The sequence below is a fragment of the Ophidiomyces ophidiicola genome (genome assembly GCF_022830035.1).
Source record: "Ophidiomyces ophidiicola strain CBS 122913 chromosome Unknown scaffold_29, whole genome shotgun sequence".
In the NCBI taxonomy this organism is placed as follows: Eukaryota; Fungi; Ascomycota; class Eurotiomycetes; order Onygenales; family Onygenaceae; genus Ophidiomyces; species Ophidiomyces ophidiicola.
Window position 1 is genome coordinate 51,394 of NW_026054669.1, and position 24,788 is coordinate 76,181.

Consider the following 24,788-nt stretch of genomic DNA (forward strand, 5'->3'; position numbering starts at 1 on the left):
AGATTTTATAAATCTCTTTTGAATAATGAGATGAATATAAGATGGCTGCAGCACAGAGTCTTACAGTTATATAAAATTATAATTCATAAAATATTTTTATTTCTTCAACAATTTATAAAATAAGCATTTTATGTCTTATTTCTCTTCATTAAATAGAAATGGAAAAATCTGATGATATGAAGTAGATTAAATCACTCTGTAGATATAATACATATTCTTGATCTGAAGTAATAAAGTGAGTTTATAGTAACTCATATCATATCAAATACTTGAATTCAGATACTTCATTTGAAATTACCAGCTTAAGTTACAAATTTCAAAATTGCATGATGATTTCTTACTTACTACTTACTGCAAAAAATCTGGAAGATGGCTCAGACACTGGACTGCTCAGGTTCTGGTAGAATTACCAGAATAAGTAAGTTTAGAACACTAAATTTGCGCTAAGGAATCTTAGCAGCATTCGTCTGAGGGGATGAGGTAAGCCCAATGCTACATTTCGGTATGCGACTGGAAGCCTCATCTTGGATCCATAACCCTTAACGGATATCGGTTACTCTGTACTTCCCCTTAAGCTCAATACAGAACCAGCCAGGACGGGCTACTTGATCCATTTGAAAACCCAAGGGTAATGTGGGTTCGGACATCGAAAGTTAGCAATGGCTCCTCGAAGACAACCGCGTGCATCTTTCGAACCCATCTCACCGAATCTCGATCTTGCCGCCTTAGTTGAGTCCACTCCAAATTTTGAATACGTCGTCAGGATTCACTGCGATGCTATCGATGAGCAGGGGATTGAAGATTTTGAGAAGTTGGTTCAACTACATGTTATTATGGGCGGTAAACCGTTAGTGGTCGAGGGATACCAGGAACGGTTAGAAAAATGGACATTCTCGTCACAATGGCTAAAGGACAATCATGGGAAGAAGAGTAATGTTATATATAAGCACGCTTTTAGACGTCAACTAATAAAAGGGTTTAATAGCGGAAAACGCGAGGAATATTACCGTCAAATCAAACCTCCCTTTAACTATCGGCCATTACTTGAAGAACATGCCGTTGCTGACGGATCAGTGGACCGACACGAATTATAAAGATATGGATAGACAGCGTATTTATCTTAAAGACATCGATTGCCCCCCCGTGTGGCACGAGAAGTTAGGAAGTCTACTTCCTCCGTTCTTGTTTTACTTGAATCACTCGACTGCCGGTTCTAACGGCAGTATTGCGAGGTCTGGGGACTTAATGAGCTGTCTTCCGCCAGAAATGAGAGCAGAAAATTTAATGTGTTATATCGGACACGAAGGGACGTATACTCCGTCTCATCGAGAAATGTGTGCAACACTGGGGCACAACATAATGGTTGAAACATCTTCAGGCCTTGTTGAGGATGGAAACATCACAAAACCAGGCTCGTCCATCTGGTTCATGACAGAAACCAAAGATAGGCACCTGGTCTCGGAGTATTGGCTTTCCCGACTCGGACACGATATTGAGATCGAGGACCATTTCGCACAGATAAATGCCTGGAAGCTAGCACCATTTAAAACATACGTGGTTGAGCAAAAAGTTGGCGATTTTATTCTCATTCCCCCGCTGGCACCTCATCAAGTATGGAATAGAGGTACGAGAACCATGAAAGTAGCGTGGAATAGAACTACCGTGGAAACTTTAGAAATGGCCATCAATGAAGCCCTCCCGAAAGCCAGAATGGTTTGTCGAGATGAACAATACAAGAATAAAGCTATCATATATTACACGTTAATGCTGTACTCTGACCGTTTGCGAGGGGCAGATCCACGTGGTAACCCTAAAGTACGGCAATTGCAAAAGGATTTCCGACGCCTCTTCTCTCTATACACAGAGATCTTGCTCTCAGAAACCTTTTCTAGGGATCTTCCAGAGCCGCAAAATGTCGAGTGCATTGAATTCAGCAGTAATGTCATATGTTCATATTGCAGATGCAACATTTTCAACCGGTTCCTAACGTGTACTTCTTGTATTGGAAAGCTTACAGATGGAGATGATGATAATTACGATATCTGCCTGGAATGTTACTCGATTGGTAGAAGCTGTGCATGTATCTCGAGACTTAAATGGGTCGAGCAGTTTCGATGGAAGGATCTGACTAAACAGCATGAGATTTGGCGAAATCAAATATTACAATTTCGAAGTCGCACATCGACCATTGGCGAATCTTTGGAACCCCTTTCAGTAGAGACGGGCCGCCTTGAGAAGAAATCCCTGGCTGAGATTTGCCAAGAGGAACTGAAGAGACGGCCATGGAACGACATCACAAAACCAGATATCCGTGAGGAACATAACGAAGTAATTGAAGTTAATGACGATGGCCAAGTCAGAAAACGTCGTAGGATTCGCCGCTCTGAAAAATTCCGGAAACAACACGGCAGTTGCCATATTTGCAAGACTCCCGAGCCCAAATGGAAGCTGGCTACATGCAGCTCCTGTGCCGTGAGCTACTGCTATGGTAGTCTTTATAGGGCATTTGATATATCGCCGCGCGAGACTTTGGAGCAATTGAATTGGAGCTGTCCAAAATGTCGAAAGATTTGTTCCTGCGGAGCCTGTCGCCGTGACCCGACAATGAAGCCCTATGAGCCCACTGGAACCTCACTCGGCCACGACACAAGGAAAGTGGCTGATCCTAGAAGCGTCGAAAGTCTTGTCGATTTTAGCCAGTCAAATATTAATTGGATTATTAAGGCGGGTGACCACGGTGAGCATCTTACAGAGACACGTAGGCTGAAGAAGCGGCTCGAAGAGGCAGAGAAGGCGAAGGAGCTTGATCCAGTTCTTGATGATCATGACATCTATCATGACGAAGCTGATGGATCAGCCCCTCCTATCGGTGATACCACTGGTATTGATCCGTTGCTCATGATTAATAACAGGAACAATCCTTCAGAAACACAGGACGACGGGGACATTGCCATTGACCCGACATTAGGGACTGCTACAGTTAGCTCGACTAAATTTGTCATTCCAAGCAACGCGGTTTTTAGAGAGGACATGACAAACCGTTACGAGGTTACAGAAGGTATCACTTTTGAATATTCTGACCCAGAAGCTTCTGTTTCGGCCTTGCAGAACATGGCTGGAGACGCCCTAGCTCATCATAATACCCATATCGTTTCTGTACGACAACATCAAATTGGAAATAGCACCTCTGCGTTTGGCCTTGACGGGATTTCGGAGAACACTACCATTATACAGTCTGATCTAGGCGGTAGGTCCTCCAGAGCCGCCGCAGTGAGGAATAAATTGCGATCGAAAGAAGACGAAGAGTTCCAGCCTGACGCTATTTCTATCCATAATCTTCGCACGGAGAGAGGTAGGATCGTGCCGAAAAGAAAAGCCCCTAAGGTCCGGTACACAGAAGACCCTTTTGTTCCCAGTGACCAAGAAGAAATGGGACCCAGGTCACAGATAGAAGCCACGAGAGCGAAGCAAATTTATGAGCAACAAATTGTACAAGATACTGGTACTCCAGTTACAAACAACCAATCTCCACACTCTACTGCCGTCGATGTCGAAACTCGCAGCATCCAGTCGAATCCTATATACGGCGAACAAGCTTTTGAACTAAGCGAGTCCCCTTCCACGGCTTCCCCATCATCGGAGTCAATGATCGTGGTTGAGTCGAAGCCTATGACAGAGAACGAAAAGAATCGAAGGGCGAAAATAATGGCCATGCAGTGGGCGGAGGGAGAGGCAGCGGACATTGACAGTGAAGCGTGGGCGTGAATCTTTTTGTGCCGCTGAGCTTGTGAATGAAGCAAACTCGTGCCCTTGTCTATTTTTGATGTTTCAATACAATTGGCTTGATTGAAGCAGGATATTTATGAACAATTCTGCATCAAACCTAAGCTGTTTCATCAGCGTTTATATCACCCCTATTCCTAGCATAAGTTGAGAATACAACTCTAGAATAATTTGGGATTGGTGTAGTTGTGTGTGTTAAAAGTACTGCCTGGTCATTTCATGCAATGTATACTAAATACAGGGTAGGCACAACCCAAAATCTTCATTCAAAATTCAAGAAAGGAAGAAAGAAGTAGGTATTTGGTGATATGAAAATTAATTTTAGTAGAATAAAACCAGCATCCCAAGGTGCTGAGTAGAACAAGTGTCGACAATGCACTTCTGGACCCAAAAGCCGAAAAGGCCCTGCAAAATACTGATGCATTTCTTGGGGTGAGCATAAGTGAATTTCTTAGATGAGAGGTGGAACCTTTTAGAATTGAACCCAAGCGAACAGTATTATAATTCAACTTTGGTTTCCAGTTCAAGCACCTTTATATTCATAACGAAGATGCTCTAGTTCTCCAATATTAACAGACATCATTGTTCTGCGAGCCATGTAGATGGTAAGGCAAACCACTATAGAAAGAATTTTAGATACTTCGGATTAAATAGCAGAAAGAAGAGCTGACCACCTGGAACTGTATTGAGTATCCACAGAGTGTCTTTCGAATCAGATATATCATCAGTGGGACTGGCTGCCACTAAAAGAAATACACATAGCAATGCATTGCCTGAGAATATGTGTCGTTTTAAAACTTCACTTTGTTGCTCTATATTCATCATCGGACGCTTTCCCTTTGTACCCCGGTGCACTGGTATGAGACACCACATGATATATGCTGAGCATAAAAGGGAAGCACACCCTAGAAGAGAGCAGGATATCTGAAGAGCACTTCGGCCAGGCGATAATAGGAATGGAATATATATTAATGAACACAACAGTGGGAAGACAGTTAATATATACTGCAGAGATAGTCAACACCCTTAAAAAAGGTAGCAGGGAATTTGTAAACACAAACACCACCTTACCTGATACTGAACATTCCTTTTCTCGTTTTGACGACGAAGATCGTCTATTAAAGCCTCTTGTTCTAAAGAGTTCCTGTCAGAAAGTTCTCCTGGGTATGTATGAAAAGTGAAGTTATTGTGTTCATTTCCGCACCCTGTTCATCTAACTCCTCCCGTAGGCTGTCATCATTGTCAAAGCTGGGATAGCGAAATGTCCTACGAAGACGAGCAGCCGCCATGGTAGTAACCTCACCCATTTTCTATGAAGTCAAATAGGCCCGTAAGTCGATTTAAAAAGAGGGATTACCAATCAAGTTTGCTGTATGTCAGTATGGAGGAGGTGTAGTAGCTATGTGGGTGGCAGAATTCCATACCCTCGGAATACCAATTTTCCGAGCCGTTACATAACACTACCCCCAGCACATTGTAGTTTTGGAGGAGCTGTAGAAAACAAACTTCTGGAATCAAAAACAGGGGCGTGGAACCTCTCGACAATTATTATGAATTGTGTTAGGCCTTTTCGACCTTCAAATACTAGCAGAATTCGACGCTATGTTTTTTCTTCTCGACGTTCCCTGGTTGCAGCCCCAGGCCCCAATACAGGCCCCCTCTTAACACGAAGGGCAGACCGCGAGCTTCCGTCAATCAACTCCCATCGGCAATGGATTAAAACTATTCCCATTTTTGCCACCATAATTGCGGCTTCCATGTTTGGGATCTTTAATTACCAAAAATCGTCCTCCAGTGTCGTTAATAGCACCATGTATGCACTACGAACATCATCGAAAGCGAGAGAAATTTTGGGAGACGAGATCTACTTTGCCCAAAAAGTCCCGTGGATTAGTGGCGAGATGAATCAGCTTCATGGACGGATAGATATTTCTTTTTGGGTTAAAGGTACGCGCGCTAAAGGAAAAATGCGGTTCAAGAGTATTCGAGCAAACCGTATGGGTTTCGTAAGTTTTTACCAGCGTGCCCTATTGCCCTTCTTAAGATGGGTAACTATATTTTGCTCATTCAGTATCACTACTTAGTTTCACACTGAGGACTGGAGCCTGGAGATGGAAGACGGAACAGTAATTCTGCTACTTGATGAAGGCGATCCCTTCCAGGGTTCGATGACTGCGGACGGGAAGCAGCAAGCCGAGCCAGTTTAAGGATTCTACAAAATCCCGTTTACAAGGCGTTTCTTCGGCAGCTTTTTTCCTCGGGGTTTAGGCGAAGAAGGTACAGAGTACTCGTATGTATAGTACATACTGTACATCCGAATGGTTGCTTCTACGGAATACAAAAACGGGGTTAAGATTTTAAGGTGATATTTTGCATTTAAAATAAGAATGCAAATAAGAACTGCCACTCATCAAATGCTGTATAATATACAAAAGGGATATTATCGCTAATTTTTCAATCCAGAGTCTGATTGAGCGGGAATCACGGGCCAAGGCTTCTTGATGGCATCCTGTATCTTCACGCAACGTCCCTTTGGCCCGCTAACACTCCCTGCAAAAGATAAATTAGCATGAGCAGTGAAAAAAGCAGTGAAGAAACAAATCCAAAATTTTTGACTTGCCCTTTACAACTAGAAGCCCCTTTTCTGCATCAATTTTGAGAACCCTCAAATTTTGTATCGTAACTTGTTCATTCCCCATATTTCCAGGCATCTTTTTTCCTGGATACACTCTCGAACCACCGCCTTGACTCGGGCCAGTTGATCCCAAAGATCGATGCGTTAAGCTAACACCATGGCTTCGATCCTGCCCACCAAATCCCCATCGTTTCATAACACCAGAAAACCCCATGCCCCGGCTGTTAGATCGCACATCAACAAACTGTCCTTCTTGAAACCAATCCGCGTTTATCATCTCGCCAACGGGCAGTAGACCCATTTCATCTTTGACTCGGAATTCCTGAATATATCGCTTTGGTGAGACTCTATTCGCCGAAAAATGGCCAAGCATAGGCTTTGTAACATTGCCCTCATGTTTCCACCCTGACCCAACTTGTACTGCAAAATACCCATGCTTATCACGGGTCTTATGCGAAATGACCTGGACTCTGTCTAATTGGAGAACGGTACAGGGTGTTCTTGTACCAGTTTCTGGGTCAAAAACGGCAGACATACCCTTCTTTATGGCGAGAGCGCCAGAGCGTAAGGGAAGAGTATTTGCTTTGCGCTCAGATGCTGCAGAAGGTGAGGATGTGAGAATTGGTATATCTGCGCCAACATTGAATCGGTTCGTTTTCGGAGGATATAAGGACTTTATGCCGAACAATCGTTGTGAAATTCTTTGCGGTGGGAGAGGTGAATTGCTCAGTTTATTGGGAAACAGCTGCCGGAGACTTTTTCTAATAAGGCATGGAGGCATATCTGGCAGTATCACAGACGGAAATGACAACCTCAAAGTCACTTATTGAAGGTTGTGCATGAAAGGTTTCTTGGTTTCCATTTGCGAAATTTAGTAATGGAAAATTAATTATCCGGATTGTTGGTCAGTTAGTTTAGTCAGTTAACTACGGAGTAACCTAGCTAGTTAACTAATGCAAGATGTGAGATTTTTTACGGAGTAATCTCCTATGACTTCGTACAGATTCAGACATACGTATTTACATACAACCAGCACCATCTGTTGAGTGGTAGAGGTGTGAATTATAGTGGAGCAAGTGTCTTTACCGCCGAGTATCATCCATAGCTAACGCAGCCTGGAGTAAAGTGCTCTTTCCTACCTCTACTTACTACCGCCTAGTCGAATATTGAGCCAATCTAAAGGCCTTGAGAGCTATAGTTGGCCTAAAGCTGGAGCTCTGCACAGAGCAACAAGAACTGCAATGCGGCGTCCACTGATCCAAACCTGGCATCTTCCTTGTCGGTATCATTCTTCCTTCTCCTTGGGCAAATTTAGCAAAATACCAAGGCCGACCCAACCCTCGATAACCGTTCAATTCGATGGCCAAACTGTTCACACACTCAGCAAATCGACACGACAAGTCAAACCCGATAGCTTCCGCCCTGTAACTCTATGGTCTATTCCCAGCTTATTCTTTCGACACTCCCGTCGCTTTACTTCCACCAAGTCGTCGTCCCCTACACCCCAAACGTTCTCTGCACGAATGCGCAAGCTTTCTCGAGAATACGGATGGTCTGCACTGGGTGTGTATTTATTTTTATCAGCACTAGATTTCCCATTTTGCTTTGCAGCTGTCAGGCTATTGGGCGTTGAGCGCATCGGCCACTATGAACATGTCGTCGTTGAGTCGGCCAAGAATGCCGTTGGACCACTCTGGGGCCGCAAGGCGAGCAATTCCGAGCCTCCTGAATCGGGACATGTAGCGATAACAACGGGATTCGAGACCACCGCATTGGATCATGGCATTACTCCACCCGAAAACAAAGTGACAGGGGAGGGAGCTAGTATGTTTGCCGTCTATCAATAACCTGTCTGATAATTTTCTGACAATGTTGGCAGGTATCTGGACACAGCTTGCTCTAGCATATGCGGTGCATAAGAGCCTTATTTTCTTTCGGGTTCCACTTACCGCTGCGGTCACACCTCATGTTGTCAAAACATTAAGGCGATGGGGGTGGAATATTGGAAGGCAGAAGCCAAAAGGTTAGTAGAAACACGTTCATCTACACCTTCATGTTTCCAGACATGCATGCGTGCAATCTCAGACTCTTGGCTACCGGGAATATATTTTTGGGACATCGAGCCCACTTCCTGATGCCGAATTACATGGCGTTTCAGGCAGACGGAAGGAGCATCCCATTAGACCTTTTACTAGCTTATGTAGGTTAAATTTTAGAACAGCATATGAGATATAACTAATCTAGTCTCCTTAGGTAGGAACCTTGATGTATAATTGTCCTGTGGGGAGTACATCCAGGATGAAGTGAAGGACACGAAACGTAACTTCTTCAAATGTATGTACATAATTTCTTAGTTAGGACTCAAAACTCTTGAAATAGTGTTCAACAGCGCCTATTGATAAAGTTCGTTGGTTCATGCCGTCAGATCTAACTGGTGGAGTAAAGATAGATGAGTGGTTTAGTTATACCAATTTATATTTGTTTAGTTCCAATCAAAAGGAATCACCGTCGAACTAGTTGCCAGCTTCCGGTAAAGCAGCATACATAGCCAGGCGTATTCTGCACGTTGACCCCAGGTAGCCCAGATTTTATCACCTCATACCCGAAATCAACAATGGTTGGCATCAGCAAGGATAAATTTGGGGTACCGTCTCATGGTATTTCTTGACTCCATTTTCTTCTAGCGAGCTATTGTTCTTTGCTTTTTAACGTTTTGAGCAAACAGGCGAACCAAGCTTGCTACTCGGCTTGCTAGTATTTGGTTTTAGCTGTCTGGATGCTAGGCCCATTGAATGGAAAAGCTAGCTTACCATGGGATTGTCAATAATCAAGTCTTTGGGACAGACAGATGTCTCTTCCAGTCAAATGCTATTTAAACTAAGAGGGTACAGAAGAGCTCAGAGTGCACTTTCTCAGATTCATACCGCAGTAGCAGCAAATTAGCATGTATTTCAAAGTCATAAGCACATATTAGTACATACATAATTAAATCTTCCCTAGGATTCTATTTAATACCTCACAATCAATAACACCTACCATTTATTTTGCTAATATTACCCGCATGAGCTTACTCCTAGAATGCCGCAGCCTACAGTCTGGTATGAGGGAGGGGGTAGGAGAAAATGGCAACAATGGGGACGCTTTCTTTTCAAATGTGCATAGTATTCAAAGAATCCACCCCCCTTTTTGAAGAAATGCAAAGATATAGAACATCCACCCCCCCTTTCTCCATTTTTCAGATATAACAATGCAATAAGAAAACAAATGTGACAAAGAACTCTAAATGAAGGAGGGACAACCTGGAGCCAAATGTAATGTGAGGAAAAAGGATTCACGATCACATGTCAATGGTATCGTTGAATCGTAGAATACCGGTTCCTCTCATTACGCCGTTGACACCAGTAGGCATGCGATACGCCCATTCAGCTCCCATGGGAGGTACTGGTCGGCTCCTTTCTCCACTTTCATCAGATGTATCTGCAACCAGGACGAGACCTTGTTCTTTAACGGATTCGATAAGAGCGGGCATTACGTTCTACAGGCAGAAACGAGTTAGCTAGCACATTCGGCGTCCTGGCTCTGGATATGACGTACCAACAAACTAGACCGACACATCAAACCCATGAAATTGTTACCCTGTGCAATTCGAGCTGCTTCCTTGACAGACATTGAAGCGCGTCCGCTACAGCAGATTGGCGACTGTGTCATGGAGTCTCGGGTGAGATCTCGGATTTGGCCTAGATCATTGCAAAGAAGTACAGGGTCTAAATATCACAGATTAACAGAAGCACAGAGAAACCGATATATCTATACTTACAATTCGGTTGTTTCCAATTCAAAGCAATGCATATATTCGGGTTGTATGAAGTAAAAACAACGGAGCGCATAAAGTATGGATTATTTTCCTTTGAGGCCCTGGCATGATTGAAGACTTCTGTGAGAATAGAGTCGGCGAAAATATTCACATCTGTTGGAGGGCCAAGGCTGAACTCGTTTTCGTCTGTGGCAGATGGATACAAAATGCAAAGGTTGACATGGATGTTTGTCGAAAGGTGTGCGAGAACTTCCTGCAAAGATAAAAAGGAGGTTGCAAGTAAGCGGTGAGCATGCGCAAGGTCATCAACACTTAGTGCTTCCAGTGAACGTAATAAGGATTCTGCTGAATTATTCTGGTTATGACGCTCACGCCCCACGACCTTGAATTGGTCATAGGTGAGACGACAAACGGGAATCTCAATTCCATGGTGCTTGATGGTGAACTCTGGACATAATACCGGAATATTATCCCTTGTTAGTTGAATAAAGAGTTGGACATAGTCCCCAGAGAGGCTCGACCCGGTGATTTGGCCATTGTGATCGGAATCAAGAGCACTGGTGGCTTTCCAATAGGTCGCGAAGTGTGTGATTTCAAGTGGTTCCCCATAATATGGCTTGATTACCTGGAAACAAAATTTAATTTCGCCGATTGGCCGTAGCCTTGGGTCGAAAAGAGGCAAGCAACATGCCCCAGAACTTCGATTTCCGGTAGAGAATAGGTTTGGCAAAGCGACAGTTTTCGCGATTACCTTCGAGCCAAACGTAGGAAAAATCTCAAACTCTAGAGCAAAGGTATCTAGCCGGTCTATTTGGAATGAAACAACCCTAGAATCCTCTTGCAACGGCAGCATGATATTTCGCGGAATTAAATCAGAAAGTTTCGAGGATATGGCAAGTCGGGCGGCAGCATAGCGGCCAGCTTGGTAAAACACGATTGATTCAGATGGGGCTGAGTCAAAGCAAATCTGGATGAATGTTTTATTATCCAAGAAATTGTGACCGTAGCGACGGAGCGGAATAATAGGAGGAGGCAGAGACAGATCTGGAATACCATCTCCTTCCATACTTCCCGGGCCGGGGCGTTCTGCGAGAGTAGGAGATGTCATAGAGCCAGCGTCACGGAAATTTGGCCCATTGAGAGAATTAGGGGGTGCCTGGCTAAGCCTCGGTCCTGCTTTTCTTGACCATAGAAGGATCATGCACTCTAGGTGGCCTTCCCAAACAGCGTAATACATGGCAGGCAAATTCTTTTCGTCAAGCGCATCGGCATCAACACCACTGTCTAGTAAAGTCCGCAGGCACGCAACGCATCCTTCGCTAGCGGCATGAAACAATGGTGTCCATTGGTAGAGTTTGTCTTTTTGATCAAGATCAGCCCCGTGATCCCTGAGAAGAAGTATTACATCAGGGGCGCGACACGAACGCGCAACCAGATGTTGAGGGTATAACCCTTCAGCGTCCGGAAGAAGTTCGGCATTTCGCTCCAAGAGCATCCGTATTATTGGTAAAGAGGCATGCTGGCATGCCAGATTTAGTGGAATATGATCCGATTCCGACGACGGATTGATGCGCGCATTGCGAGAGAGAAGCTGTTCTACACAAGGTAGCTGATCCCGGATAATGCCATGTATCAATGGTGTGAAGTTATCATGGTCCATAAAATCCACCGTGGGCGGGCCGGCATCAACCAATGCACAGACCATCTCTACCCGGCCATGCATACATGCATAGTGCAGCGGTATTCTGCCGTAGACATCGGTATGGGAAACATCAACTCCACGCTCGAGTGCAGCCTTCAAGACAAACCCCCGACCAGAAATAGCGGCCTCATGTAAACAGCTCCTTTCATTGATATCATCCTGGGCATGCATGTCCACAAGGCCTGTGTCTAGGAGCAAGGTGAGTACTTCATCTGGGAAATCATTGATTGCCGCCAAAAATATGCGGGTAACACGAAGTCCAGCATCCTGAGAGAATTGAAGTTTGGATATCCAATCTCGCAAAATGGCAAGATTACCTGCTGATGCAGTATGTAGGGCATGAAGATCAACATCATCTTCTTCTGGGACATTGGATCGCTCCACGCTGTGAGATGTGTCAAACTGTATGTTTTCACCTTCAGCCCAAGCCTCTAATTCCAATCGTGCTGTGGTTGCACGGTCTGAAAGATCTCTTAGAACATCTCGATTGAAGCATGGCTGTACTTCTACCGCACGCTGGAGATACAGCTCTTTTGTCCGAGACTACATGAATATTTAGTCACTGTTTTCACATGCTTGCTCAGCGTAACGTCAAACACCCCACAAAAGAACCGTACCTTGGAAGTTTTATCCCACTAAAAGCGCATAAATCTCAGTTAGCTGTCTTTAACCTCTTAAGAACTCACAGCTGCACAGAAAGTAGTGTTTGTGACAAACCTTTTTAAGGATCTTTGAGACTGCAGTTTCATTTACTTCAACAAATTGCTAGAATAAGGGTGAGTTTCTCAATAGAAGCACACAACTATCTGGCACCTAAACTCACTTGAAGCTTGTTAAGATCACCATCAAATTGCTGAAAGCCTTCAAACAAAGTGACGAAATTGGCGGGAGCCTTCGAATTTGATATGGAACGTTTTGACTGAACGACTCTTTGCTTGTCAAGTAATGTCTTGAGGCGCAGGGAGAACTGTGGCCAGCAGCGACGGTTAGGGACTCCATTCTTGCCAAGGAAAACCGAAGCGCAGCTCTAGTGGACAGTCCTACCTCTGCCTCCTTTTGCAGATAGAACACGTTGACCTTCTCAATCTCCCTTTCCTATAAACGAACGAAACATGACGCAGCGTTAGCCTTCGATAGCAAGCAAGCCGCAGCTAGGGGGTGGAGGGGAGGCGATTTGATGCATACCAGACGAAAGAAGAACACCTCTTTGTTCGCACGCAGGGCGGCTTGAGGGTCGAGGATCTCAGACACTGGTGAGGCGGTGGCTCCCTGGGCGGGAATGGTGGGCGTCGCGCTCAGTTGTTTGATAAGCTAGGTAGGGGGCGCCTGGGGGTTAGCTGGCAACAAGGACGGCACGGAAGCACCAATGTGGAGCAAAACTCGCACCTTCTTGAGAGCTTTGTAGTTGAAAAAGCTGGCCGCATACTCCGGCAGATCGAGCTGGCGGCGCTGGATATGCTTTCCAAATTTCCTGCAGCGCCGCGGGACACGGCGTCAGCGCGATGAGGGTCGGGGGAGGGCGGGGGGCATACAGGGACTCACATCGTGACGAGGGCGCTCACTGGCGCGCCGGGCCGTCAGGCGTCGACGGCGGGATGGCGGGGTGGGGGAGGGAGGGAGGGAGGGAGATGCACGGAACGGGGAAGCTGCTGGTGAGGACGGGCGGGAGGAGTGACGCAACAACGGCGAGGCGCCAAGGGCCGACAGCCGGAGGCAGAACAGCAGGACGTCGAGGGAGGGGCGGGAAGGGCGACACAGCGTACTGGAGGGCGATAGGGGGGGTTGCGAAGGGGGTGGGAGCGAGGCACAGGGCGGCGGACGGAGCCCAGGATATTTAACGGGCGGATAGGTAGACGGGCAGGAGACGCCGTGGGGGGTGCGCTGGCCACGTCTCGATGGTCAGGCGCAGGCAGGGCGGTTGGCGGTCAGGGCTAGAATGCGAGTTTTCCTGTCTGTTTGGCTGTCTAGCAGGCCAAGCCCGTCGTCTACGGCCGGGAAGCTTCGTCAAGCGACTTAGGCAGCGACTGCTGGCGATGGTCGTGGTCGTGGTGGTGGTCGTGGTGGTGCCGCGGGGTCGTCGAGCATTCCTCCGTATTGTCAGTAGAACTACTCCGTACGGAACTCCCTAACGTTACCTGATGCTCCGTATGCTCCTCCCTACGGAGTACTTACGGAGTACGGAGGACGCGAGGTCCCCGCGCCGCCGCTTCCCCTTCTCGCGGCGGCCACCCCGCCAAGCCCGCCTGGCAACCTTGCTCCGTGCTGCTCACCCTATCATCCGGCCATCCGCGACCGCCCGCCGCTACCATTGGCTAATTGTTGCGGTGTGTCCAGCGTGCCTACCCTGGCGAGACCCGGGTCTTCTGTGACTGCTAAATCGGGCTGTTCGCGCCGGCTGGCTTGCGTCCCAAAATGGCAGGCACGTGTGGTTCGTGGCGGGCTGTAGTGGAGCCACAGCGGCCACTCCTCGCGCCCATCACCTTCCCGGAGCAGTTAAATCATAATATGCCGTCGGACGCGTTCCTGACTGCAGCGGAACACACCCGAGTTTTCCGCGCCTGATTTAGAATTCCTTGCTCGTGGTCGTCGAAGGCGCGCACCTTGAAAAAGCTTGTCTTCTGCCTGGCATCTCGCATGACATCACCTGCCCTACGACTAGGCCGGAAACTGGTATGTAGGGCTTGGGTTTGGCTGTAAAGAGAGGTCTTCACGGTTCGGTTCATTACTATAATCAACAAGCTATATTATGGCTTTTTCAAAACAGACAAAAAGAAAAGGAAAATAGTGTTGACACATTGCATAGGTTGTGTCAAAGTGCTCAAGACAGCAAGCAGTGCCTGGCGTGACAAACTGCAAAGACAAGAAACTTCATGCGCTCTCATAGGGCAGGGAAGGAAAAAATATAGTGAAAGAAGGTGACATCGTGATCAGCCAAAGGAGCCAAGAGCCATCCGGTACATATTCCAGGATATGACAATTCACCCACAAAAGGTAATATAAAAAAAGGTGCCGAGCAGGCCGGAGAAGAGTCAAAATTACGTTCACAACCATTAAATGGCATCGATGCAGCCCTGATATGAAGATAAAGAAAAAAAGAGAAAAAGAAGAAGGGTGTTATATATAAACGACGGGCGGGTAACGAAATACGTATTGACAAAGAGGGATTAGTCGACCGTTCTAAAAATTCTGCGAAATACCCGCGTTTCCTTGTTGCGGAAATACCGTCGGGCTTTCAATACGTGTGTTCCGCCGAGCCTGGACATCTCGGATCACCGGTGGCGCAGCGTTCAAATTGTCCCCATAGGGCCCTTGCTGGGGCATGTCGCTATAGTACGGGTTTTCTTCATAATATTGAGTTCCGGGAGGAGCACCCGGTGGTGAGAAGTCATCCGACACGTCGGAATGGTTGGCAGCGGAGTATCCAGACGATGCGTTGGACGGGCCGCGATGAATGTCGGTTCGGTTCACTACAGTGGAAGCAGGCAACGCACCGATGGTCTCTGAGTCGCCGGAATCTGGCCGAATTCCGCCATCAGGGTAATACCCGCCGTCGTCTAAGGGAGATCCAGATCGGAACGGCTGTTGACTGCCGTTGTCAGAAACGGGCATACTGGGTCCGCTCGACATGTTCGTCGAGTACTTGCGCGAGGTCGATGTCGTGCCCCAGCCGCGATACCCAGTATCGCCATCCTTGGCTGCGGTATCGTCGTTGTATCTGGTCAGCCCGATAGCGGGAAGGGTCGGGTCATTGTTGGGGTCGAATCTATACTCCTCGATCTCTCGCTTTCTTTCTTCTTCCGCCAATTTTCTCGCCTTGCGTTTTCTCCACCAAAAAAGTAGCGCAAGTATGATTAAAGCCACGGACACCACAGGCACCACCACGGCTACGGCAATAGTACCGCCTGGAGAGAGGCCGCCGCTGCTGGGCTCCGCAGTGGATGTTGGCAGCTTTGAGACGGTGGTTGACGGGGAAGAGGTCGCATTGCTTGGTGGCGGCGTAGAAGTGTTGGCATCAGTGGGCGATAGGGTCGATGTTACTATCACAACGACCGAGCTTCGAGACGGTTCTGTTGGCGGCGGCGCAGGCGCCGAGGGTGCGGGTTGTTGCGTGGAAGGCGGCTGGGGAGCGGGGGTTGGTGTTGAATTTGGCGGTGCTGGTGCAGGTGCGCTTGTTGAAGGTGGGGGCGCTGGCGACGGTTGCGGAGGCGGAGAGCTAGACTGCGGCGGTGGTGCTGAGGAAGGTGACGGTGCAGGAGAAGGCGCCGACGATGCGGGAGGTGGTGCTGATGATGCGGGGGGAGGTGCCTGGGAGGTCGGAGGGCTAGCCCCTGAATCGTCCTATCTGTTAACACAAAGCCCAGATGCTAGTCGCGACGGAGGAAGTCAGCAAGCACATACCCGGTGGAGAACCGCTTGACATGGCGAATAGCAAGCGTCACCCTGTTTCTGACAGGCCGAAAAGAGAGGAGCACTACTGCTTGTAAGGTGCCAGCAAAGTCGCAGAGGAACGAAGGGTCAATGGCCGGCCGACAAAGGGATTGTAAGACTCTTCATGCAGACAGGAGCTGATGGATGATGAGATTTTTTAGCTGTCAGGTGGCTTCGTGCAGACTAGAGTCCGACTATGGAACAATGCGAAACAAGGGAGCGGCTGGTCTAAAATCCAAAAGCCACGATGGCTTAAACCAGCAGAAAAATGTACGCTTGCTTGAGAAGTCGAAACAAAAAATTTTTCTCCTCAAGTTTGGACAAAGATCGTGGATGACGGTCCCATGGGCCGGGGCGACGAAGGGAAAAACTTGAGTAGTGGTCAGGGTGGAGAGGTGGCAGCTAATTATCGGAAGATCGGCTCGAAGTGAACAAGGAAACGCCTGTCGTGGTCTCGCCGTTGATTCCAGCTATGCAATCCGCGCGAACGATAGCAATCAGGCCGAATCGACCACGCGACGACGAAGAGGCGATGAAGACCAAAAGGGACACAGTTGGGCGAATAAGGGGCGTAGGCAGGCTGGAGCCAAGACGGTTGCTCTGACCAAACAGAGAGCGCCGCTGGGAGGGAATCGGGCCAATAGTCGGAGATCGAACGAGAGAAAGCGCCCGGGCAGACGGCGACAAGGCAGCGTCTTCGTCCGCTGGGGGATGGGGAGCAACGACGGCGTCGACGACGACAGGTAGCAGGAAGAGGAGGAGAAGGACGGGGAGGAGGAGCGAGGAAGCGAGAAGGCCAGCCGGGTGGAGAGAGTGTTGCAGAACGAGACGTGACCGGGGGGGGCTAGAGCAACAGCGCCAAGCAGTGGAGAGGCGCGAGTCGCAGCAGCGAGACGGCGCGGCAGCGGGCCTGACGACGCTGCAAACGCGACGAGTAGCTGCAGGAACAGCGCAGCGCGCTGGGTGAGCGCGCGCGTGCCCTTTTTTTACCGCCCGCCTGCCCGACGGCCCTTTGGTGTGAGGCCTTTTTCTTCCCTCAGCGCGATCCCACATGTTGGCCTGCGCGCCCACCAATCATGCCGCGCGGGCGTGACCCAGCGAGAGTTACCGTACCAATAATACCGCCCGCCCGGCCTGACACCGCCTCCCTTCGGCTGAGTCAGCCACGCGAAGCTTGTTCCTGGCCCAAAAATAGCAACGGCCACCCAAGCAGGTTCTTTGCCTGCCGTGACGGCCAACCCCGGCCGACCACATGGGTTCTTTCTGGCGCGAGTAATTTCCCACTCCTGATCGCCCGGCACCCTGTTTGCGGTCGATCCGGGTCCTCGCGGGCAGGCCTGCTGTGCTCAGGTGCGAGATTAATTACCTCTTGCCGATCGGCAGAAAATCATGAAGCCGAATCGTGGAACAGACGCCGCCATATCACGGGCCCAAACTCTGCCATTCCAGCTTCGAGGGGTTCCATGGTTAACTGCAACCTTGGACCTACACATGGAAATCCAAAGAAACGGACCAACCCAGAGTTTCATATACTAAAGGGCGAGAGCTAGACCAAACGAAGTGCAAGCCATTTCGAACAAGCTACGGGGTACTCCAATCGAATCCAGAATACTGACAAATATGTGTTATATATATATATATATATATAGTAAAATACATTACACTCGCACCATGATGTTGTGTGGCGTTGATGGGGCTGAGATATTCAAACATTGCTGTGCAGCGCGATGGCACACAGGTAGAGCCGAAAAGAAATCCCAACAACTCACCAATCTACAAGGGTTGCGGAGCAAGAAGGAAAATGAACAACAAAAAAATACCAGGCGAGAATGCCGGTGGCTGGATAAGATAGCGAGTATGGCAAGGTCATCAAGCGGCTGCTGCTGGGAAACATGTAACGCTCATTAAATAGAACACCCACGCTGGAAGAGGAACCTAAAGGAATTGCCATGAGGCTAGCTAGGTCTTCATGTCCCAGGTTGGGTGAAGATTCGACATGATATCTTCCTTGGTGCCAACTGTCTGGGGCGGGAGACGGCTGATACGGTAGGCGCCAGTGCGGATACTGTACGCCTGAGCAGCCGAGATGCCAGTTCGATTGCTGCGGATACTGCCAGTATCACTGGCATCGGAATTTTTGAATCGCGACGGAGGAACGAAATCCAACGCTGTAAAAGTGCCGGATTTTCGCAACGCGTGCCTATAATAGGGAAGTTAGTGAACGGTTCATCGGCTTTCGCGTATCTTGATGAGCACTTACGGGCTTGGGAGAAGAGCCAGATCGTCATATGAAGATGCAAGGGGCACATGCGCAGGAACCGTCAGCATGTATGGCTGCAACCCGCCTGTGGGGGTGTCGCAACGTCCATCCCGACGTTCACGAGACCTAGCGCCCGGCGCGAAATCAATTGGCATAATTGATTCGTCTTGAAGTTTGTGGGGGGTCGGAAGAAGCTGTAGTGGAGCTGGAGGCGCCAACGGCTTTTTACGACGCCCTCCTGGCAATTGATTTGACGCTGAGGAGCCAGCACGGGGTCCGCTGGAAACTGAAGGCGCCACTGAACGGCTCCCATCACTCAGAGGACCGAACGCCGGGCGACGTCGATATTCAGACGGGATGGGTGGCATTCTAGGAGGGGGTGTCATAGCTCGTCTTCCCTCTGGTTGCGCAAACGGACGTGCATGTCCGTAGTCCGCTCGTTCCCCATACGCTCCATACCCGGTAGCTTCGGGCCCGTAATCTTCATAATAGTCCTCTTGTGGTTTGCTGTCATCGAAATACTCTTTGTAGAATGATCGAATGCGATTGGCCCTCTGTTCTGCGTTGTCTGATGGGTCTTCAGGTGGCAACGGGCGGATACCTACGGTAAGTCTGCGGGTGTCGACTTGATATCCCTCATCGTAATAGTCATCGTAAATATCATACGTGGTATCCGTCTCTTTCTTGTCATTTTGTGGAGAGTTTGCGATATCGTGCACTGTGACTTGTGGTACGGTTCGCTTTAATGATGCTGAATCATCCCCATAGTCACTTTTGTCATCGTCGAGAGGAAGAGAGATGCGCGGCGCTTGAGATTTTACATGCAATGTGCTTAGAGCAGACTCAGGAATAGGAATAGACTTGGATTGGTCAGCGTTGCTGAGCCCCTGTGGCTTCTCCTCCTTTTGGAGAGAGCTGCTCCTGGGAGCCAAAGGTACGTTATCAAGGTGGTTCTCAGGCGATTTGGCATCACCCCGCTGGATGAGGGCGCCTAGGTAGTTATTGCTCTTTCGGAGGGCCGATTCCTCTTTTTCAAAATCGTTTCCTGCTGTGTTGGCGGTAGGGACGGTGAGCTCTCCCTGAGCACGGGGCGAGGTCAAAGGTGATGATACCGGGGTGCCTTCTTTAGTCGAGTGACTGGAAGCGCCGATGTCGGCCTCAACGGGATCTGTCTGTATGATAGGAGGGGATCTGGACATTCGCTGGGCGTTCTTCAACAAATTTTGGTTCATATCGTCATTATAAGGGTATTTGGAACTGGGAGAAGTGTAGCTCGACGCGTCATCCGCCCTACGGCCGTAGGTTGGTGAGTAAGACCGTACAGAACCACCATCGCCAGGAGTGAAGGATGTTGCAGGGCGATACTTGTCGCCCTCTCCCTGGAATGACCTCGACAGCGAATGGATCGATTCACGAGACCCATGCAAACCTGGCGGTAGTAGATACGGACTATTCATTGTCAAATCTATCGAGATACCATGCCCACGCTGGTGATTTGGCTTTTCGGCCATTGAAATCCCACCATCGCTGTTTCCAGATTTTTTGTTCTTGTTGCCGGAAGAGGGATAATCGAGGCCAAAATCAAGGGATTTGTGTTTATCATTCGCGTCTTCCTGTCGTAACTTTTTGACATGCCTGCGATGCAAAAAGAAAAAAGCAAGAAAAGCACAGGTTATAGGAATCCTGAAGCAAGTTAGCTCTAGTCATTAGAGTTTGAAGGGGCTGGACAGGATGGTAATTAAACATACACTGCACCCAAAACAATGGGCAGAGTCATAGTAGTGGTGCTACTGACAGGCCGCGTACAGATTCCAGTTGTGTCATTTGGCCCACAAGACTTAGTTCCTGCCGGGGCGCTCGAGGTGGTATCAGCAGGACTTCTCTTTACAAGAGAGGGCGTATCCAGGTGTGTTAGGGCAACGGGTTCATCTGCTGGTATAGAGAGTGCACGAGGCGCGAACCGCGATAGGGCCCGATGTGCATGCCGGGCCATTTCTTCCTGTCAGGGTCTTTTCATGCAGGTCGTCTCTCGAGGGTGATTAGGGGTTGGATTAGGAATTAAGACAAAGAACAACAATGCAAGGCACTCTTTAGGTATTAAAGCCGATAACTGCTCAAGTTGGAAATAGGATGAATGAGTGTATAGCAGATCGGATGTTGGAAAGAGAGCAAACAAACGAATCTCGCGGAACCTAAGGAAGGACGAAAGTTGGATGTGGATGCTGAGGAGGGAATGAACAGACTCAGAGGTCCATGCTGTGTGCTATAAGCAGAGAAAGACGGCCTAGAGTGCACCGCGAGCCGACGGGCAACAGAGAGAGAGAGACAGCAAAGAACGACGGGAACGGGAGTATTGGAACCAGAAACGAACGGCGAGATTGGGATGGAACAAAGGGACGCGAGTTGGAAAGGGAGGGCCGTTGCCCGAAAGAGATGGATTGGCGGACAGGCCGGTGTGATTGGCTGACCGCCTGCCAGGGGTAGGGGCGCTAGCCAGGACAGGAACAGGCGCTGCACATGCCGCCAATGGGAGGGCGGCACATCGGGAGTGGTGCGGCAGCCACGGCCCCACCGGCAATATAGTCTGCCGTGCAAACAGCGCAAACAGCGCCCAGCCACAATGGACTCGCCAACACACAATTTCGCGCAGGCGGCATTGAAAAACTAATTAATTGAGATGGCCGTCCAAGAACGCACAAGCTTGTCAAAGCACCCAGCGGGTCTTTTGTCCAGCAATAATAGCGGCGATAATGATCCTTCGTCTGCATAAAAGATGGGCACTAACTACCCAACTATGGAGGGCATGTGGATTCTCCCTCTTGTACGGAGTACTCCGTAGTGTCAGTAGTAGTGGTGCTCCACGGGTATAGTCCCACGATGGATTCGGAATCTAGGGCTGATCAAGATGGTGCTCACAGCAGTGTTCTAGAAGCGGAACTGGCTAGAAACCCGACCAGGTGAGATGCTGAATAATAACGGCTGAAATATGACCCAGAATCACACCTAAGGCAACTGACTTTTGATAGGATCAGATGCTTAAGTTACCAAGCGTCCACCTAGCGGTTAGCTCTACCTCCACGATGCGACTCTGTAATAATGATCCCAGAAAGTCAAGGCAGGGGTTAGACGTCCGGCAGTACTCCGTACTCGACACGCCTCTAGATGTTTGTTTCGATTGCATTGCTATCGGCATTTTCGGCACCTTTTTGCCGGTCCCGGACCAGTGGCTTGATGTGTGTTGACATCATCGCCACCGTCGTGGGGAAGAATTAATAAGAGAATCCTCCTTTGCGCTGGGAAAGATAGCAATGGGTGAGCGAGGACCATCTCTAGATTTCTTCACCTAGTCTCTGTTTGTCTTACTGGCGTCGGATATCTACATTCACATAGTTGCAATTCTCCGTAGGCATCTACAGAAGGCACGAACCAAAACACCAAGAAAGTAATATATTGGTGGATATTCGCCACCCTTGCCTGATTCCATAAAAGGTTATCTATTTTTCACCTTAACCTTGAATTACTACTATCTTTCTATTTATCACTGGAGCAATTGCTTCACAGTTTGACTTCCATATATATCTACAAGTCATCAGCTCTGCCAACATGGACTTCTGACGTTCCTCTCTTGCACACGCATAAGCCCATAGGTGTCTTTTCCCACCTGAAAGTTTTGTCTGCCTGAATCCAAGTATTAGAATCTATAACCAAATCAACAGTCGTCTGTGGACAGACCTTCGCCTCTGTATTTCTCTTTAAAGGGTACTCGGGGCGTAGGGACTAATTGAAACACCCTTTCACCCACTGTCCGGGTGAAAATGGACATTGTTTCTAGAGACCTTGAGAAAGCGGGGATCAGTGCCGGTCAAGGCCACCTTCCGGCTCCCTTCGAACAAGAACCCCCGCGAGAACCTCGATCCTCAATTTCCTCGTCGAGAAGCGCCTCGTCCATTGTTTCCAGCGTTGGAGGCACAGATGTCTTCCGTGCACCCACATCCCGAGATCTGGAGCGGCACCCAACCGCTCTAAGTCGCATCGCTACACAACGAAGCCAACATAGTGCAACAGTTGGAGCGGGAGTACGATCGCGAGTGTCAAAGGGACCATTGCCAGCATTTGGGGCAGGGAAGCCGTACCCCCCACCATTACCAGAAAAGGAAGAATATGTTGTTGAGTTTGATGGGCCAGAGGATCCTTTACATCCTCAGAATTGGAGCATGAAAAGAAAGTATGTGAGCCTATATGCAAATAAATACATATTGAGCTGATTTGTATTTTCTATGGTAGGGTAATAACTGCAGTGATACTGGGGTGGACAACAATCATCTCGTCTTTCACCAGCAGCATCTTTTCCACTGCAACTACTGAAGTAGCGAAGATTTTTGGGGTTTCTTTTGAGGTTGGAATCCTGGGACTATCACTCTTTGTCTTGGGTTATGCCACTGGACCAATTATCTGGGCACCGTTATCTGAGCTCAAAGGGCGGCGTTTGCCAGTAGTCCTAAGTACATTTGGTTTCATGGTGTTCCAATTTGGCCTGGCAACTGCTAAGGATCTTCAAACTATTATGATCTGCCGTTTTTTTGGAGGTTTTTTTGGAGCCTGCCCCATAGCAGTGGTTGCTGCAATATTTTCTGATATGTTTGACAACCGTCTCAGAGGTCTTGCTATCACGCCCTTTTGCATGACCGTATTCACGGGCCCACTTTTGGCTCCTTTCATCGGTGGTTTCATTGTCGAGAGCCATCTTGGCTGGCGATGGACGGCCTATCTCCCTGGAATCCTCGGTGCCAGTGCCTTGATCCTTGATTATTTTTTTCTGGCCGAGACCTATCCACCCGTGGTCCTCATTCAAAAAGCGGCTGAGCTACGTCGTCGTACAAAGAACTGGGGAATCCATGCTAAACAGGAGGAGATTGAAGTAGATTTTACGGAACTTGTTGAAAAGAATTTCAGCCGACCCATCAAAATTCTGTTTACGGAGCCCATTGTCCTCCTTATTAGTATCTATACCGCTTTCATCTATGGACTACTGTATCTCTTTCTAACCGCATACCCCGTCGTATTTCAAAAAATTCACGGTTTTGGCAAGGGAGTTGGTGGCCTGCCATACTTTGGTATGATTGTCGGCCAATTTATTGGTGGAATGACTATCATCCTTTCTCAGCCTTGGTATGCTCGAAAACTTGCCGCAAATAACAATGTTACTATACCCGAATGGCGTCTTGTTCATGTCATTGCTGGAGGTATTGCTTTTGCAATTGGCCTTTTCTGGTTTGGTTGGTCTGGCTATAAAGAGAGCATCCATTGGATTGTGCCAACGTTATCTGGTATACTAACAGGATTTGGCCTTCTTGTTATTTTCCTACAAGCTCTGAACTATATCATTGACGCCTATTTGCTCTTGTATGTTTGCACCCTTTCCCCCTTTGTCCAAAATGCCCTGCTAATTTCTTGTAGTGCTGCATCTGCCATCGCTGCTAATGCTCTTCTACGATCTGTTGCAGCCGCTGGATTTCCTCTCTTCTCGCAGTACTTAGTAAGTTCTTTCCACAGATAAATTACCACTAAACGCCTAACCTACATTCACAGTTTAATGGATTGGGAGTTAACTGGGCAGGCACTCTACTGGGCTGCATTGCCACAGTTTTGATCCCAATACCCTTTTTTTTCTATACTCATGGGTACCGACTACGCGCAAAAAGCAAATTTGCACCGCACTTTGTTCCAGATGTGACACCAGAGTCTGAAGATCAGGAGTGATTCGAGAGTCCTAATGCGAAAAGAAAATGTGCGCTGCTCTTTTCTTTACAAAGCTTTTTCAGTTGCATGATTCACTGGGTTTGTATTCCTCTCCCTTCCTGGCATGACTGTCAAAATTCCATTTATACCTAATTTTTTAATGAATGTGATACCCCTTTGCCTATTGCAAATACCATGGGCGGAAAAGTAGTTTATTTTGCATGCATATTGCTATCGTTTGGAGTCATTTGTATGTAGCGTTTACATTCACTTGAAGTTGTTGTAAGAAGGTCTGTTTGAAGCGATGCTAATACTTCTTAAAATAGCAGAGAGATATAATAAATATTGTGCATACATACATACAAAAGCAGAAAGGTAAACTATACGAAGTACCTGTAAAAGACAATAGAATGATCAACACTTCAGA

At 48.1% G+C, this 24,788-nt stretch overlaps 7 protein-coding genes across 7 annotated transcripts; 4 read left to right on the plus strand and 3 right to left on the minus strand.

Annotated features, from left to right (window-relative positions):
• Positions 1–659: 659 nt before the first annotated feature.
• LOZ57_005538 (uncharacterized protein) lies at positions 660–3,765 on the plus strand (the record flags this gene model as incomplete). Its single annotated transcript, XM_049254567.1, has 2 exons — positions 660–930; positions 986–3,765. 2 exons carry the CDS (start codon positions 660–662, stop codon positions 3,763–3,765), a joined length of 3,051 nt encoding a protein of 1,016 aa, XP_049106392.1.
• A 1,775-nt stretch (positions 3,766–5,540) lies between these two features.
• Positions 5,541–5,990, plus strand: COA1 (cytochrome oxidase assembly protein 1; the record flags this gene model as incomplete). Its single annotated transcript, XM_049254568.1, has 2 exons — positions 5,541–5,789; positions 5,868–5,990. The coding sequence occupies 2 exons, from the start codon at positions 5,541–5,543 to the stop codon at positions 5,988–5,990; spliced, it is 372 nt and encodes a 123-aa protein (XP_049106393.1).
• A 333-nt stretch (positions 5,991–6,323) lies between these two features.
• On the minus strand, positions 6,324–7,199 carry LOZ57_005540 (uncharacterized protein; the record flags this gene model as incomplete). The annotated part of the gene is made up of 2 exons (XM_049254569.1): positions 6,324–6,333; positions 6,400–7,199. The coding sequence occupies 2 exons, from the start codon at positions 7,197–7,199 to the stop codon at positions 6,324–6,326; spliced, it is 810 nt and encodes a 269-aa protein (XP_049106394.1).
• Positions 7,200–7,659: 460 nt separating this feature from the next.
• Positions 7,660–8,446, plus strand: NAT2 (DUF1279 domain-containing protein; the record flags this gene model as incomplete). Its single annotated transcript, XM_049254570.1, has 2 exons — positions 7,660–8,242; positions 8,298–8,446. The coding sequence occupies 2 exons, from the start codon at positions 7,660–7,662 to the stop codon at positions 8,444–8,446; spliced, it is 732 nt and encodes a 243-aa protein (XP_049106395.1).
• A 1,309-nt stretch (positions 8,447–9,755) lies between these two features.
• PHO81 (phosphate system positive regulatory protein pho81) lies at positions 9,756–16,354 on the minus strand (the record flags this gene model as incomplete). The annotated part of the gene is made up of 10 exons (XM_049254571.1): positions 9,756–9,953; positions 10,013–10,182; positions 10,236–12,477; positions 12,552–12,569; positions 12,652–12,699; positions 12,758–12,901; positions 12,979–13,029; positions 13,120–13,245; positions 15,157–16,262; positions 16,333–16,354. The coding sequence occupies 10 exons, from the start codon at positions 16,352–16,354 to the stop codon at positions 9,756–9,758; spliced, it is 4,125 nt and encodes a 1,374-aa protein (XP_049106396.1).
• A 1,967-nt stretch (positions 16,355–18,321) lies between these two features.
• On the minus strand, positions 18,322–20,615 carry LOZ57_005543 (uncharacterized protein; the record flags this gene model as incomplete). Its single annotated transcript, XM_049254572.1, has 3 exons — positions 18,322–18,562; positions 18,623–20,305; positions 20,371–20,615. 3 exons carry the CDS (start codon positions 20,613–20,615, stop codon positions 18,322–18,324), a joined length of 2,169 nt encoding a protein of 722 aa, XP_049106397.1.
• A 1,822-nt stretch (positions 20,616–22,437) lies between these two features.
• Positions 22,438–24,382, plus strand: LOZ57_005544 (uncharacterized protein; the record flags this gene model as incomplete). Its single annotated transcript, XM_049254573.1, has 4 exons — positions 22,438–22,847; positions 22,907–24,025; positions 24,080–24,158; positions 24,212–24,382. The coding sequence occupies 4 exons, from the start codon at positions 22,438–22,440 to the stop codon at positions 24,380–24,382; spliced, it is 1,779 nt and encodes a 592-aa protein (XP_049106398.1).
• Positions 24,383–24,788: the final 406 nt, after the last annotated feature.